The 14004-nt window shown below is 39.7% G+C and overlaps 1 protein-coding gene across 3 annotated transcripts in view; it reads right to left on the reverse strand.

The window, feature by feature from the left end:
- oxr1 (oxidation resistance 1) overlaps nt 1-14004 on the reverse strand; it is a 420907-nt gene that overhangs the window by 86344 nt on the left and 320559 nt on the right. For all 3 annotated transcript variants that reach the window (XM_033020271.1, XM_033020272.1, XM_033020274.1), the window contains 2 exons: nt 13458-13642; nt 8379-9145 (listed from right to left, as the gene is read on the reverse strand). In XM_033020271.1, the coding sequence (XP_032876162.1) occupies nt 8379-9145; nt 13458-13642 (952 nt within the window). The remainder of the gene's footprint in view (nt 1-8378; nt 9146-13457; nt 13643-14004) is intronic.

A 14004-nucleotide genomic window follows, 5' to 3' on the forward strand; every position in this document is an offset into this window, starting at 1 on the left:
CAAAGACCCACACCATCCTGGCCACACACTCATCTCCCTGCTACCTTCAGGTAGAAGGTACAGGAGCCTGAAGACTGCAACAACCAGGTTCAGGAATAGCTACTTCCCCACAGCCATCAGGCTATTAAACCTGGCTCGGACAAAACTCTGATTATTAATGACCACTTTCTGTTGTTTGCACTTTACCAGTTTATTTATTCATGTGTGTATATATTTATATCATGGTATATGGACACATTTATCTGTTTTGTAGTAAATGCCTACTATTTTCTGTGTGCTTAAGCAAAGCAAGAATTTCATTGTCCTATACAGGGACACATGACAATAAACTCACTTGAACTTGAACTTATCCAGTCAATTAGACAGATCTGCACTGGCTACCATTGTGCATAAAGTGGATGTAACAACATGTAAACATGATGTGCATACTATCTTGCCATTGCAATTTTGCATTTGCATCTGTGTCAATTTAATGGACTCAAAAGCATGCAAACAAAATTCAAATAATATGCTGATTTCATCAATGCTCCCAAATAAGTAAACAATGTTTGCTCGACCTAGCGAAAACAGATATAACTCTGACATTACATTGTATTTATTTCAGACTATACCAATTTTTATTGCTAAATCTTTCTTTGATATTATTGACTCCAAAATTTCTTCATATATATGGCAGAATGAAAATTCCAGAATAAATAAAAAATACTTACAGAAATCAAAAAAAGACGGTGGTTTGGCACTGCCGAACCTTAGATTCTACTATTGGGCAGTTAATGTTCGTTATTTAACGTTTTGGACAAAAGATTTAGAAGATACCCAATGCCCAGAATGGATAAATCTTAGACAATAGACAATAGGTGCAGGAGTAGGCCATTTGGCCATTCGAGCCAGCACCGCCATTCAATGTGATTATGGCTGATCATCCCCAATCAGTACCCCGTTCCTGCCTTCTCCCCATATCCCCTGACACCGCTATTTTTAAGAGCCCTATCTAGCTCTCTCTTGAAAGCATCCACAGAACCTGCACAGAATCTGAGGCAGAGAATTCCACAGACTCACCACTCTCTGTGAGAAAAAGTGTTTCCTCGTCTCCGTTCTAAATGGCTTACTCCTTATTCTTAAACTGTGGCCCCTGGTTCTGGACTCCCCCAACATCGGGAACATGTTTTCTGCCTCTAGCGTGTCCAAGCCCTTAACAATCTTATATGTTTCAATGAGATATCCTCTCATCCTTCTAAACTCCAGAGTGTACAAGCGCAGTTGCTCCATTCCCTCAGCATATGACTGTCCCGCCATCCCGGGAATTAACCTTGTAAACCTATGCTGCACTCCCTCAATAGCAAGAATGTCCTTCCTCAAATTAGGGGACCAAAACTGCACACAATACTCCAGGTGTGGTCTCACTAGGGCTCTGTACAACTGCAGAAGGACCTCTTTGCTCCTATATGCGATTCCTCTTGTTATAAAGGCCAACATGCCATTCGCTTTCTTCACTGCCTGCTGTACCTGCATGCTTACTTTCATAGACTGATGTACAAGGACCTCCAGATCCCGTTGAACTTCCCCTTTTCCCAACTTGACGCCATTTAGATAGTAATCTGCCTTCCTGTTTTTGCTACCAAAGTGGATAACCTCACATTTATCCACATTAAACTTCATCTGCCATGCATCTGCCCACTCCCCCAACCTGTCCAAGTCACCCTGCATTCTCATAGCATCCTCCTCACAGTTCACACTGCCACCCAGCTTTGTGTCATCTGCAAATCTTGAACGCGATTCTATGCAAGGGCTATCATTGGCTTCTATTCGAGGGGCCTCGTTACCTTTTACAATTACGAGATTGATACGACTAATCCAATAATAAGACATACATTCCGAATATGGTTTCAATTTCGTAGGTTTTTTGGATTGAATGATTTTATCTTATTGAGTTCAATCATATCTAATTTTCTCTTCCAGCCTTCCTGTTATGGAAGAGGAAGGGATTAGTAGCTTTTCGTGATGCTTTTGGATGGTTGTTTTATGTCTTTTGAACAACTGCAATAAATATAATTTACCTAACTCACACTTTTTTAGATATTTACAAATTAGACATTTTTTTAAGGCTACTCTACCCTTTTTTCCGTTACCACATCAAACCGAAATCTTGGAATTTTTTTTATATTTGAACCCTATATCAGAAAGGCTTAATAACGATTATTTATGAGTTGATTTTGAAATTACAAATAGATATATTTGATAAAATTAAGAATGACTGGGAAAGAGAACTCCAAATTTCTCTATCTATAGAGAAATGGGAGAGGATTCTTCAATTAGTTAATACTTCCTCAATGTGTGCAAGACATGCTTTGATACAATTCAAGGTGGTTCACAGAGTTCATATGTGAAAAGATAAGTTAGCTCGTTTTTGTGGTCATATAAATCCTACCTGTGACAGATGTAACTCTGAAGTGGCTTCACTGACCCATATGCTTTGGTCCTGCCCACTTTTGGAAAAATATTGGAAAGAAATCTTTGATACTATTTCTGTAGTTTTAGATATTGATTTACAACCTACAATACAATACAATACGGTTTTATTCGTCACATTGCACATAAAATGCAAGTTAAATGAATTTGCCAGCAGCGGTACAATGATAAAGAACACCCAAATCACACTAAAAATGTAACACAAACATCCACCACAGCATTCATCACTGTGGTGGAAGGCACAGAATTTGGTCAGTCCTCCTCCATTTAGGTTGGTGTGGGTCGCAGGGCGGCGGTCGAAGATTTAAAGTCCCCATCACGCCTCAGCCAGAAACACCACAGACCGCAGGGCTGGCGGTCGAAGCTCCCCTCCATGGGTGATGGTAAGTCCACGCCGGGTCCGCGGTAGAAGTAGGCCGCAGGCCGGCAGTGGTGGCTTCTTCTTCTCCCGGGTCCCCAACAAGGGATCCCAGGCTGCGGTAGTCGCGCCAGCTGGAGCTCTGCAGACCGCGGCTTCAGGCCAGCGAACGGAGTGCTCCCCGCCGGCGACCCCCAGCGAGGGCTTGCCCGCTCCACGCCGAGAGTCCGTGCTGCGCCCGCAACTAAAGCCCCGGGCACGTCTCCGGGAAACAACGCCCAATCCTCGATGTTAGGCCACGGGGGAGGCGATCTGGAAGAAGTCGCCTCTCCGTGGAGGAGGCGACCGAAACGGTTTCCCCCTCACCCCCCCCCCCCACACAAGACACACAAAGAAACATTAAAAACACACTTTAAAACCTCATCCGATTACTGCAATTTTTGGGCTACCAGTTAGATTCTATTCATTTGTCCCATTCCACCCATCGGCTGATTGCTTTTACCACATTAATTGCCAGAAATCTGTTTTATTTAAATGGAAAGACTCTAACCCTCCGACCACACTCCATTGGTACTCTGAAACGATATCATGTTTAAATTTAGAAAAAATCAGGTGACATTGTTGAACCCTTGGTTAAATTTGATATGACTTGGGGAAGATTTTTTTTCAACATTTTCACACAACATAAATTGTCCCCTCTCCAACCGTTATAAAAATTATTTTATCTTTATACGGTGGAACGGACTTGATGATAACCATATAACAATTACAGCACAGAAACAGGCCATCTCGGCCCTACAAGTCCGTGCCGAACAACTTTTTTCCCTTAGTCCCACCTGCCTGCACTCATACCATAACCCTCCATTCCCTTCTCATCCATATGCCTATCCAATTTATTTTTAAATGATACCAACGAACCTGCCGCCACCACTTCCACTGGAAGCTCATTCCACACCGCTACCACTCTCTGAGTAAAGTAGTTCCCCCTCATGTTACCAACAGGGACTTAAATTGTAGAAATTCTTTGCAGCCCAAATTCTGTTTTGCTTTTTTTTTCTAGTTTAGGGGGGTTTTGTTTTTTCCTTTTTTCTCTTTTTTTTTTCTTTTTATCTTTTTGTTTTTTTTATATATAAGTTTTCTTTTAAACATTTAACTATATTTACATAGAGACCGGGAGGTCTATATTCAATGTGTATTTTGACACTGGACTCATATTTAGGTTATACCTGTTATTAATGTAATCCTGATCCCTATGTATCAATATCATTGTTATGTTTATCATTATTCTTTTTTTTGTTGTTTTGTTCTCGTTTTTGAAAAAAAAGCTAATAAAAAGATTTTAAAAGAAAAGAAAGAAAAGTCGCATCTTGGATGTATGTATGTCGACAAAATAAACTGCTTCACTTCACATTACATGCTATATTTCACGTTACAGCGTTTTAAAAATACCCGAAACCAAGTTTTTAAATGGAAAATCTTTCAACCCGCTTCCAAAGTGACATCCCAATGTCCCGCAATGGGGGGGGGGGGGGGGGCTGCATTTAAATAGGGGGTTGCACGGAAGGTCATAAGGTCAAAGGGCACAAAACGCACAAAGTCGTTTAATCCTTCTGCAGTACCACACACGCAACACGTACGTTCTTACCTGGTAAAAACCGCCATGATCTGGGGGGAAAGGAGATGGGGGAGGGGGGGGAAGAGGAGAGAGAAAGTGGTGGAATATTGCGTTGGGGAGCAGACCCAACCGGTCTGCACTTTGTCTAATTCTTGAGCATAGCCTCCTTGCTCTTGTATTCAAAGCTAATATCTTGCATGTCATCTTAGTCCTGTTATCTACCTGTGCTACCACCTATGGACTTGTATCTAGCAAGGTTCCTTTGTTCTCCAATGCTTGTTAGGGCTGTATCATTCATGGTGAATATCCTAACCTTATCAGTAGTCCTAAAATGCTTCAGCATCTTATCAGGATGCAACACAGCACTGTTTATGAACAACTCCATCCAAGACCACAAGAAATTGTGGACGCAGCCCAGACCGTCACACAAACCGACCCTCCCTTCCATTGACTCCATCTACACTTCATGTTGCATTGGCAAGGCACCAGCATAATCAAGGACGAGTCTCACCCCGGAAACTCCCTCTTCCATCAGGCAGGATGTACAGAAGTGTGAAAACGCACACTTCCAGATTCAGAGACAGTTTTTTTCAAGCTGTTATCAGGCAACTGAACCATCCTATCACCAACTGGAGAGCAGACCATCTACCTCATTGAAGACCCTCAGACTATCTTTAATCGGACTTTACTGAACTTTATAGCACGCAACAAAAAGCTTTTCACTGTACGTCACATGACAATAAACTAAACTCCAGACATTGGTCTGGATTAAACTCCATTTGCCATTTCTCAGTCCATTTTACTAACACATTATAACCATATAACCATATAACAATTACAGCACGGAAGCAGGCCATCTCGGCCCTACAAGTCCGTGCCGTGCCGTACCGTACCGAACAACATTGTTATCATTCTGAAAGCCTAAAACTTTCTTCCACACTGTCAACAATTCCACCAATGTGCATGTCATCACCTATCAAAAGCTTTTAACTATCTGTTCTTGCAAAATCAATTGGAAGTCCATTTGGCAAGGGAAACTGTAAGAGAGTGCCACTGCTTCTTGGAGCACAGGTTGGTTACAAGCCAACTCCATTGTCAGCTGCAACTGTTTTACAGCTGATCTGCATGAAGATAATGGAAAAGTGCCCTAGCAGCTGTGTGTTGATGAATTCTGATTGAGGCCATATAAATGTTTACATTTTCACGAAACAGATTTTAAGGACTTGCATTTACAACAATGATCAACCCTGTACAAAGTATTAGTCTCAAAACATTGAACATTTACTACTGTACTGGCAGCCACCATTGTCCTCTTGATACTTGGATGTTTTGACAAAAAGTTATTAATTAACAGAAGTACAATAAAAATTCAAAATGCCAGAGTAATTCAGCGGGACAGGCAGGATCTCTGGAGAGAAGGAATGGGTGATGTTGTGGGTTGAGACCCTTCATCTGTTACTCTGTCTTCGCCCTTGACACTTTCAGTCCCAATGTATATTGGGAAAGTTGAAATCATCTATTATGCCCCAGAAGCGATCCCAATGGTTCAAAAATCAATGTTTGCAAGGGCTGGCAGCAAGAAAATTGAATCATAATGCAAAAACCATGAAATTGCTGGAGTAACTCAGCGGGTCAGGCAGCATCTCTGGACAACATGGATATGTGATGCTTCGGGTCGGGCCTGGGACTTCCTACTTCAACCATAGTATCGGATAGCCATGATTAGCATGGCCAAGCTTAGATGAGACCACACCTAATCATATATTATCATATTGTGGCAGCACCCGGTGGTTGGGCCACTAGCTACACGAACCCTCAGCAGTCGGAGGTAGGGTCACATGACTGGGCAATGGCAGGGAGGAGTTGTCACGGGGTATAGGGGTGTGTCCTGGTATATATAACGAACCCCAGAACAAGTCTCTCTCTCTCTTACTTCGAGCTGACCAGCTCTCTTCTCTCCAGGGCTGAGTGTCCTTCCACCTCAGCTCAAGCCCACGAGGCAACAGCCTCGCAGCACCAACAACAACTTTATGTTAGAGGACCAACGTGTATGTATAACAAACCTTTTATGCCTGAATAAAGTAATCCATTTATTCACCACGTTTGGTGCCTCTACAATATCATCATATAAAAACAGAATCCTCATGCACTGGATAGCACACCAATTAAGCTTCCCGCATAAACCAATAACAATACCAAAGCAGCACAGTAATCCCATTACTGCTCCTATTACACAGCAGACCAATTTCCAGGCAGATTATTTTCTTCATTAATTGAACAGTTCGCTTGAGATCTAAATCTACCCACCCTTGAGACACAATGAGTATGAACTTCAATATGTAAAACTCCAGAAAATGTGCTCCGACCCCTCAGTATATGATCCCTTAAATGAGGTAGATTAGGGAGAAGATTGAGGAAGCCTTGTAAAATATCAAATAGACAATAGGTGCAGGAGTAGGCCATTTGGCCCTTCGAGCCATTTGGCCATTCTATGTGATCATGGCTGATCATCCCCAATCAGTACCCCGTTCCTGCCTTCTCCCCATATCCCCTGACTCCGCTATTTTTAAGAGCCCTATCTAGCTCTCTCTTGAAAGCATCCAGAGAACCTGCCTCCACTGAGGCAGAGAATTCCACAGACTCACCACTCTCTGTGAGAAAAAGTGTTTCCTCGTCTCCGTTTTAAATGGCTTAAACTGTGGCCACTGTTTCTAGACTCCCCCAACATCGGGAACATGTTTCCTGCCTCTAGCGTGTCCAAGCCCTTAACAATCTTAATTGAATGAATAAGAACCATGTCAAAATGGGTCACTTCCAATATGTCTGGGACCATCTCTCTGAGGGTAGACACTGAGATCAAAATTTACCACTACATCGAATGTCTTGGCCAAGCCTTCAGCTGGCAGCAGAAAACCGTACTCAAAAACTAAAACATCAAACACAGTACCACCCAGAATCAAGTCTACTGAGCTGCAGATATCCCTGCCCTCCTGTATGCCTCAGACACAGATAACATACAGTGAACATTTCAAAGTAGCAAAGTGGTTATCACCAATTCTTTCAAATTCATTGACAAGCTAGGTGAACTAATATCAGCATCTGCTTCCAGGTCAACATCCTCAACACATGCTCAACCATTTTCTAAACCTTCGTGTTCTCTTCACAGCTCACTTTACGACGCTGCTTTGCATCATCAGCAAACTTGGGCATGTTACATCTAAAATCATTAATATGAATTGTGAATCCATGTAGCAAAGTACAAATGTCTGCTGCACCCAACCAGCCCGCCAACCTGACAACAACCATTTGTGGATGTAGTCCAGATTATCACGCAAACCATCCACCCTTCCAATGTCTCCTCCTACACTTCATGCTGCCTCGGCAAGGCCACCAGCATAATCAATGACCAGTTTCACCACAGTCACTCCCTCATCTCCCCTCTCCCATCAGGCAAGATGTGCAGAAGTTTGAGAACACACACCTCCAGATTCAGGGGCAGTTTCTTCCCAGCTGTTATCAGGCAACTGAACTGCCCTCTCACCAGCTAGAGTGTGGTCCTGACCTCCCATCTACTTCATTTGAGACCTTTGAACCATTTTCCATCGGACTTTAATTTGCACCCTTTTTCCTTTTCCTGTACACTGTGGACAGCTTGATTGTTATCATATGGTCTTTTCTTCGACTGGATAGGATGCTACAATAGCTTTTCACTGTACCTTGGTATACATGACATTAATAAACTAAACTTGTGTTTTGGAATTATTTTTCTACATCCCCACATTACCTTTAACCCAATTAGCTCTCATTTAGTATCATATCCGTAACCAGATATCTTTTCAGTTTTTACAACACCATACCACCAGTTCCAACATCAATCGACCACAATCTGCTTCAGAATGCCAACTTGTGTATAGTAATTTTATTTGGTTACTATACCTTCGAAAGATCCTTCTGTCATTTTCCCTGGTTTCAGCTCGACTTCTTTGTTGGAAGCCTGTTGTACTGTTTCCCTCTGCTCTTTAGTCTGTTGCATAGTATGGGTCTTCCACAGTTTTCGGAGCTCCTCCACCTCAGTCTCAGAATCCCGAGCACATTCCTCCCCTGATTTCCTCATTTCATCATTGCTCGCTTTCTCGCACACTTCTGAGGAATCCAAAGCAAGTGCAGTTTGAGTTGTACTGCCTGCTGCTTTCAACTCATCAGCATCAGCATCCTTGTGCTCACAGGTCACATTATGACTATGATTGGAAGGCTGCTCACCCTCACTTTGATGTGCCTCCAAACCTTCAGCGCATTCGTCATTTAGAGTTTGTTCAAGAGTTTGATTTTCATTTCCCTTTATTTCAACCGGTTTGTCACCTGTATGAGCCAATATTTTTTCATTAGCTTCTGATATTTCCACAGACGAAGGCAAGAAACTTCCTTCCACAACAGACTGGGTTATTGTTTGCACAGATTCCAAGGAAGCTCCTGATGATTTATTTTGCCTTGGCTCATCAGAAGACACCAGCTCCTCCCGAATAGGCGACAGTTCTGATTCAGTGAATACATCTTCAGACAAGGATTCCTCTGTGCTTCGTGGAGCTGTGCTGTTGCTGTCATTCCCTGTATCTAGTAATTTGGAGTCAACCTCTTCTGTATTACTCCTTGTTCTTCGGTTTAACTGTTGAACATCTTTGATTGACACAGAATATTTAAGTTCTCTATTGGAAAGAAAAAGAAAGTCAACTATACATTTATGTACTTAACACTATTCAGCTCTGAACTACCAAATTTGAGTCCAACAAAAATATCTTTAGCTTATTTTCTGGTTCACATTTTGTACAAAAAAAACATACAAACCAACTTTGTGCGATGAAAATCTATTCTGGTCATCCACAGTATTTCAAATAGAAATACAACTTCCCAATTTTAATTTGCATTCACATTTTAGAAAGAGCACACTATCTGTGTACCCAAAACAACAGCTGCACAGCAGCCAATTTCCCACCTAAAATGTGCCTCACCTTAAGGAGGAAGGTATTTCAAATAATTTTTCAGAACTCTAGTAATATTGATCAATCCCTGGTTTGACATGACCTCAACATTGTTGTTCCAAGTCATCTCAATGAGGTGGTCATTTGTAGAATTCATGGAGCAATTCCGGATATCAGTATCCAAATTAATAATGGAACTAATAAAAAGATCTAAAATGTTACAGTAGAAACTTGAAAATATTATAGAATATTGACAGAGATGAGAAATTAAAGCTTTCTCTTACATTCACATTTCAGAAAAAAAGCATCTAATACACAACATTTTAAATCGTGTAAATTTCTCTTGTCAATCTATATATCTCAAAGGGCATCAACGAAAACTCAGCAATTTGTTCAGCCACAAATGCACAATGTTGATGCATAACATGAGGAACTTCAACACTCTGAGATATATAGAGAAAATGCTAGACTACTCAGCATGGACATGTTAATATTTCATCTTTTCTTTGAAGTTGTCAACTTGCTGCGTGCTTCACGAGTTTTCTGTTTTATTCTATGTTTCTATTTCAGATTTTTCCTTGGTATCTGTAGGTTCATTTTCCGACATCCTGAGCTTCGATTAGCAAGAGTAGAGAGTGACATAAAATTAACGCATGCTAGTGCAATTAATAGACAGGCATGGTGGTGGGCCAATTGGCCTGTTTATGTGTTGCAAAACTCTATAAAAAGGTTAAAAAAAATGACCCATATTTTTGGTAACTGAAGAGAATGTGAAGGTTGTGACAGGATAGATCGTGACAGTTTGTAAAAATATGGAAATAAGGATTTTTATCACTTTTTAGAATAAACATGAGAGTGAATATCTTCAAGCGAATTGTGAATCTTTGGAGCTACCTGCACTATACACATGGCCTCAAAATGAAATCAATAGTTTTTGCTTTTCGAACATGTCCGTAGCTTCATGATCACCATTGTTGATACCAACCTCTTATTCCCTATATATCTGATTAAATTAATTTAAATTCCACAATTGCCCTGGTGTAATTTGGATGCGTCTCTGGATAAGTTGTCCAGGCCTTTGGATTGCCACTGGTTCCTATTGCCCTTCTAAACATTATGTTTACAGGCCTGTTATGCTGCTGCAAGTAAGAATTTCATTGTTCTGTTATCGGTACATATGACAATTGAACATTCTTGACTCCTGATACCAAAGCCATTAAAAAAATGTTCTGGTTCATTTATTTTAAGTCCAGAAAGATTTCCATTTTAACCAGCAGTTCAATTTCCCTATGATCCAATGCTTGGCCTTCGTACAGAAAATGAACAAGCTCTATTTGTATTAATATTTATGTTTTCCCTTATATTACAATTACACAAGCTATTTAAAACATTTCATTCTTAGTAACTAAATTGGAGAACAAGGGGATTTAAGTTTTATGAATCCAATTTAATTTCCTGTAATGTTATAACAAATATTATAGCAAGTTTTTTTTTTAAATAGTAAAGGTGCACTATTTGACATTTTACAATTCAAAAGTTAACATAATTAACACATTTAAAGAAAATTGAATTAAAATGCTTGCTATAGGCATTTTCAGTAAGTTCACAATTTGTTATTTAAATAGTAAATTTTAAAATAAAATGAATATACAGGAGCAATCTTGGCAATGTTACATCTAAATACGGCAAACTATGAAAGGAGGAATAAATCAGAATGCCTGTAATTTCATTTGTTTCAGCCACTTCCTTCAACATTAAAACATTATTAGTGTTTTGTTGTCTGAAGAAGGGTCTTGACCCGAAGCGTCACCCATTCCTTCTATCCAGAGATGCTGCCTCTCCTGCTGAATTACTTCAACATTTTGTGTCCATCTTTAGTGTTGTATTACTATGATGAATCTACCGTATCTGGGTATATTACTACTCATTGTAAAGGTGTAATACAGCCCCTACCTTTACTTTATTTACCCATGCAGCATCCATTGTCCCAGAACTGATTAATAAATTGTCTGACTGATAACTGATTATCAATGCAGTGTCACATTAAACATATCATTTAATAATACACCATTGAATGAACATGAAGCTTCCAAAATAAGCCAAGCTTCAGCTACTGAAATTTTTAAAATCTAAATAAACAGTTTTATTATTGTGCCATTTAAAACAAAATGTGCGAGTCTAGCATTGGTAATGGTAAACAAGAAGTGACTGGATTGCAAAAATCTATCAGATTCTTGCAGGATAGGAAATCTGCTGGATCTGGCTGAAATGTGATCGAAAGTCCCTCAATTCAATGGTTGCTCTTGATTTTCTGCCATTTATTGTATATTTACTTGTCTTGTTTGTCCTCAAATAGATTAAATCATACTTCTCCAGAATGAATTCTCCAGACCTACCATTTTTGTTCCCAGCGACCATACAATACGATACAAAACATTTACTATCTTGACTCTTGTATTTGTCTAAATCATAGGAGAACACTAAAAACGCGTCCTGTGAAACTCCACTGTAAAAGGCCTTCTAGTCTTTAAAATACATCTGTCTACTATAACCAATGCCTGATGTCTTGGATCAATCTCGAAAGTTATATCCCACTTTCAAGAAAATCAAGGACCATCAGTAAATGGATATTAAGGAGTATGGCATATGGAGAGTCACTAATGGGGCATTTGATGTAGCCTACATTGGAGTTAGCAAGCCATTTGACAAGAATCTAATCGCAGGGTCTAATAGAATATACCAAGTTGGATCTACAAATGACCCAGCAAGAGATGGCATTGAATATATAATAGATATAGTGACTGGAAGGCTGATTACATTGGCACTTCACTAAGCTCAGGGCTATATCTCAAGCTTTGCATGGTATATACAAGTAAATACATATACACGCAGATTTGAATAAGAGCAGAAGATGTGAATAAAATATTTACAGGTAGAGAGCAAAAAATCTATGATGTCAAATCTTGTTTGCTCTCTGCAAATGCAAGGCAAAATATAATGAATGGTAGAAAACATAAATGAACAGAAGGATATTTGGAACACATGCCATAGACACAAAGAGTCATCGAGTCATACGGCATGGAAACAGTCCCTTCATCCCAACTTGCCCATGTGGACTAAAAAGCCCCAACTACACAAGTCACACCTGTCTGCGTTTGGCCCACATCATCTAAAGATTTCCTATCCATAGGACAAACCTCTTAATAGATAACTGTGATTAACAAGTCAGACCGGTTATTTTGGACATCTAAGGACATCTTAGAACTGTATAAAACACAATGCACGTCTCATTTAGACCAGTTTTCAGTTCTGGCCACCACATTACATGAAAAGTACAAGATCACTAGAAGAGATTTATGAACTTTTACATGGAATGGATAATTAATTAATGTATTTAAGACTGACTGACCAGTATTGTTTCTTAAGAACAGAAAAGGTAGCGAGAAGATTTAATATAATTATATAGAATTATTAGAGGTAATGTTAGGGAACTCTTACTTCACTTTTTAGGAGGAGATATTTTTTTAAGAAATTAGTAAGAGATAAACTGGCAGTACACTTAAACATTATAATTTGATGAGTATTTGATGTGGTAGAAGGATCAATCAATTCTTTATTTCGAACAGAATAAAAGGATCTTGTTGAAGAATGGTTCTGACCCGAAACGTCTCCTATCCATTTTCTCCAAATATGCTGCCTGTTGTGAGTTACTCCAGCAATGAGTTACTCCAGCATTTTGTATCTATCCTTGGTATAAACCAGCATCTGTATATCCTTGTTATTACTTGATGCTATGTCATGTCATGTCTAGAATTGGAATTGGGCTGGATATCTCTTTACCAATCGGACAAGATGTGACAGACAGAATGAAATGCACTGTGTCATAAATGTCTGAATAAACAACTACTTTTTTTTTGTTGATAGAGAAGTGCTCTTGGCTATAATTTGCGGATTTTCATTAGTCACCTTCACTGTGAATAATATGTTACAAAATGCTGCATTAACTAGTTGTTAACAGATACCAAATGTTGGATCTTACGGAGGTAAAGATTCTTTGATTTTACTATCCAAAACGTCCTTGTACATAGCGGCTGAAAGGATCTCCTCCATGGGACACATGATGCCATATTCCTCGCAGCCAAGTTCTTTTACTAAAGGATCATGCTTGTGAGGATCGAACATAATGTTGTTGGGAGTCACAAGGAGGACACCAGTGACTGCTCCCTGAAATGAGAAAGACATGGAATCACATGTTTAAAATCACCTGGTTTGCATTATCTTCTGATATTTATCCTCATCCATCTCACTGAAACATCAAGTCCCTTCAGTTTCGAGCACTCACATGTCTAGTTAGCAATTGACAGCTCAAGCCCCATACCGTAAGGTGTGCTTATAATGTAAGGTTGGTCTTCCAATGCCATTCTTTGGAAAGTACAATAACTTTTTTCTGTTCAGATGGAAAATGAATCTGTGGTTCGACTCACCCAAGCGGATTTGCACCGAAACATATTTCATAAAAAATAAAACAGATCTCTGACATTGAGATATATCCCAAAATTATTAACATATTATAGCAAATTATTAAA

This window comes from Amblyraja radiata, chromosome 4, assembly GCF_010909765.2.
Source record: "Amblyraja radiata isolate CabotCenter1 chromosome 4, sAmbRad1.1.pri, whole genome shotgun sequence".
NCBI lineage: Eukaryota > Metazoa > Chordata > Chondrichthyes > Rajiformes > Rajidae > Amblyraja > Amblyraja radiata.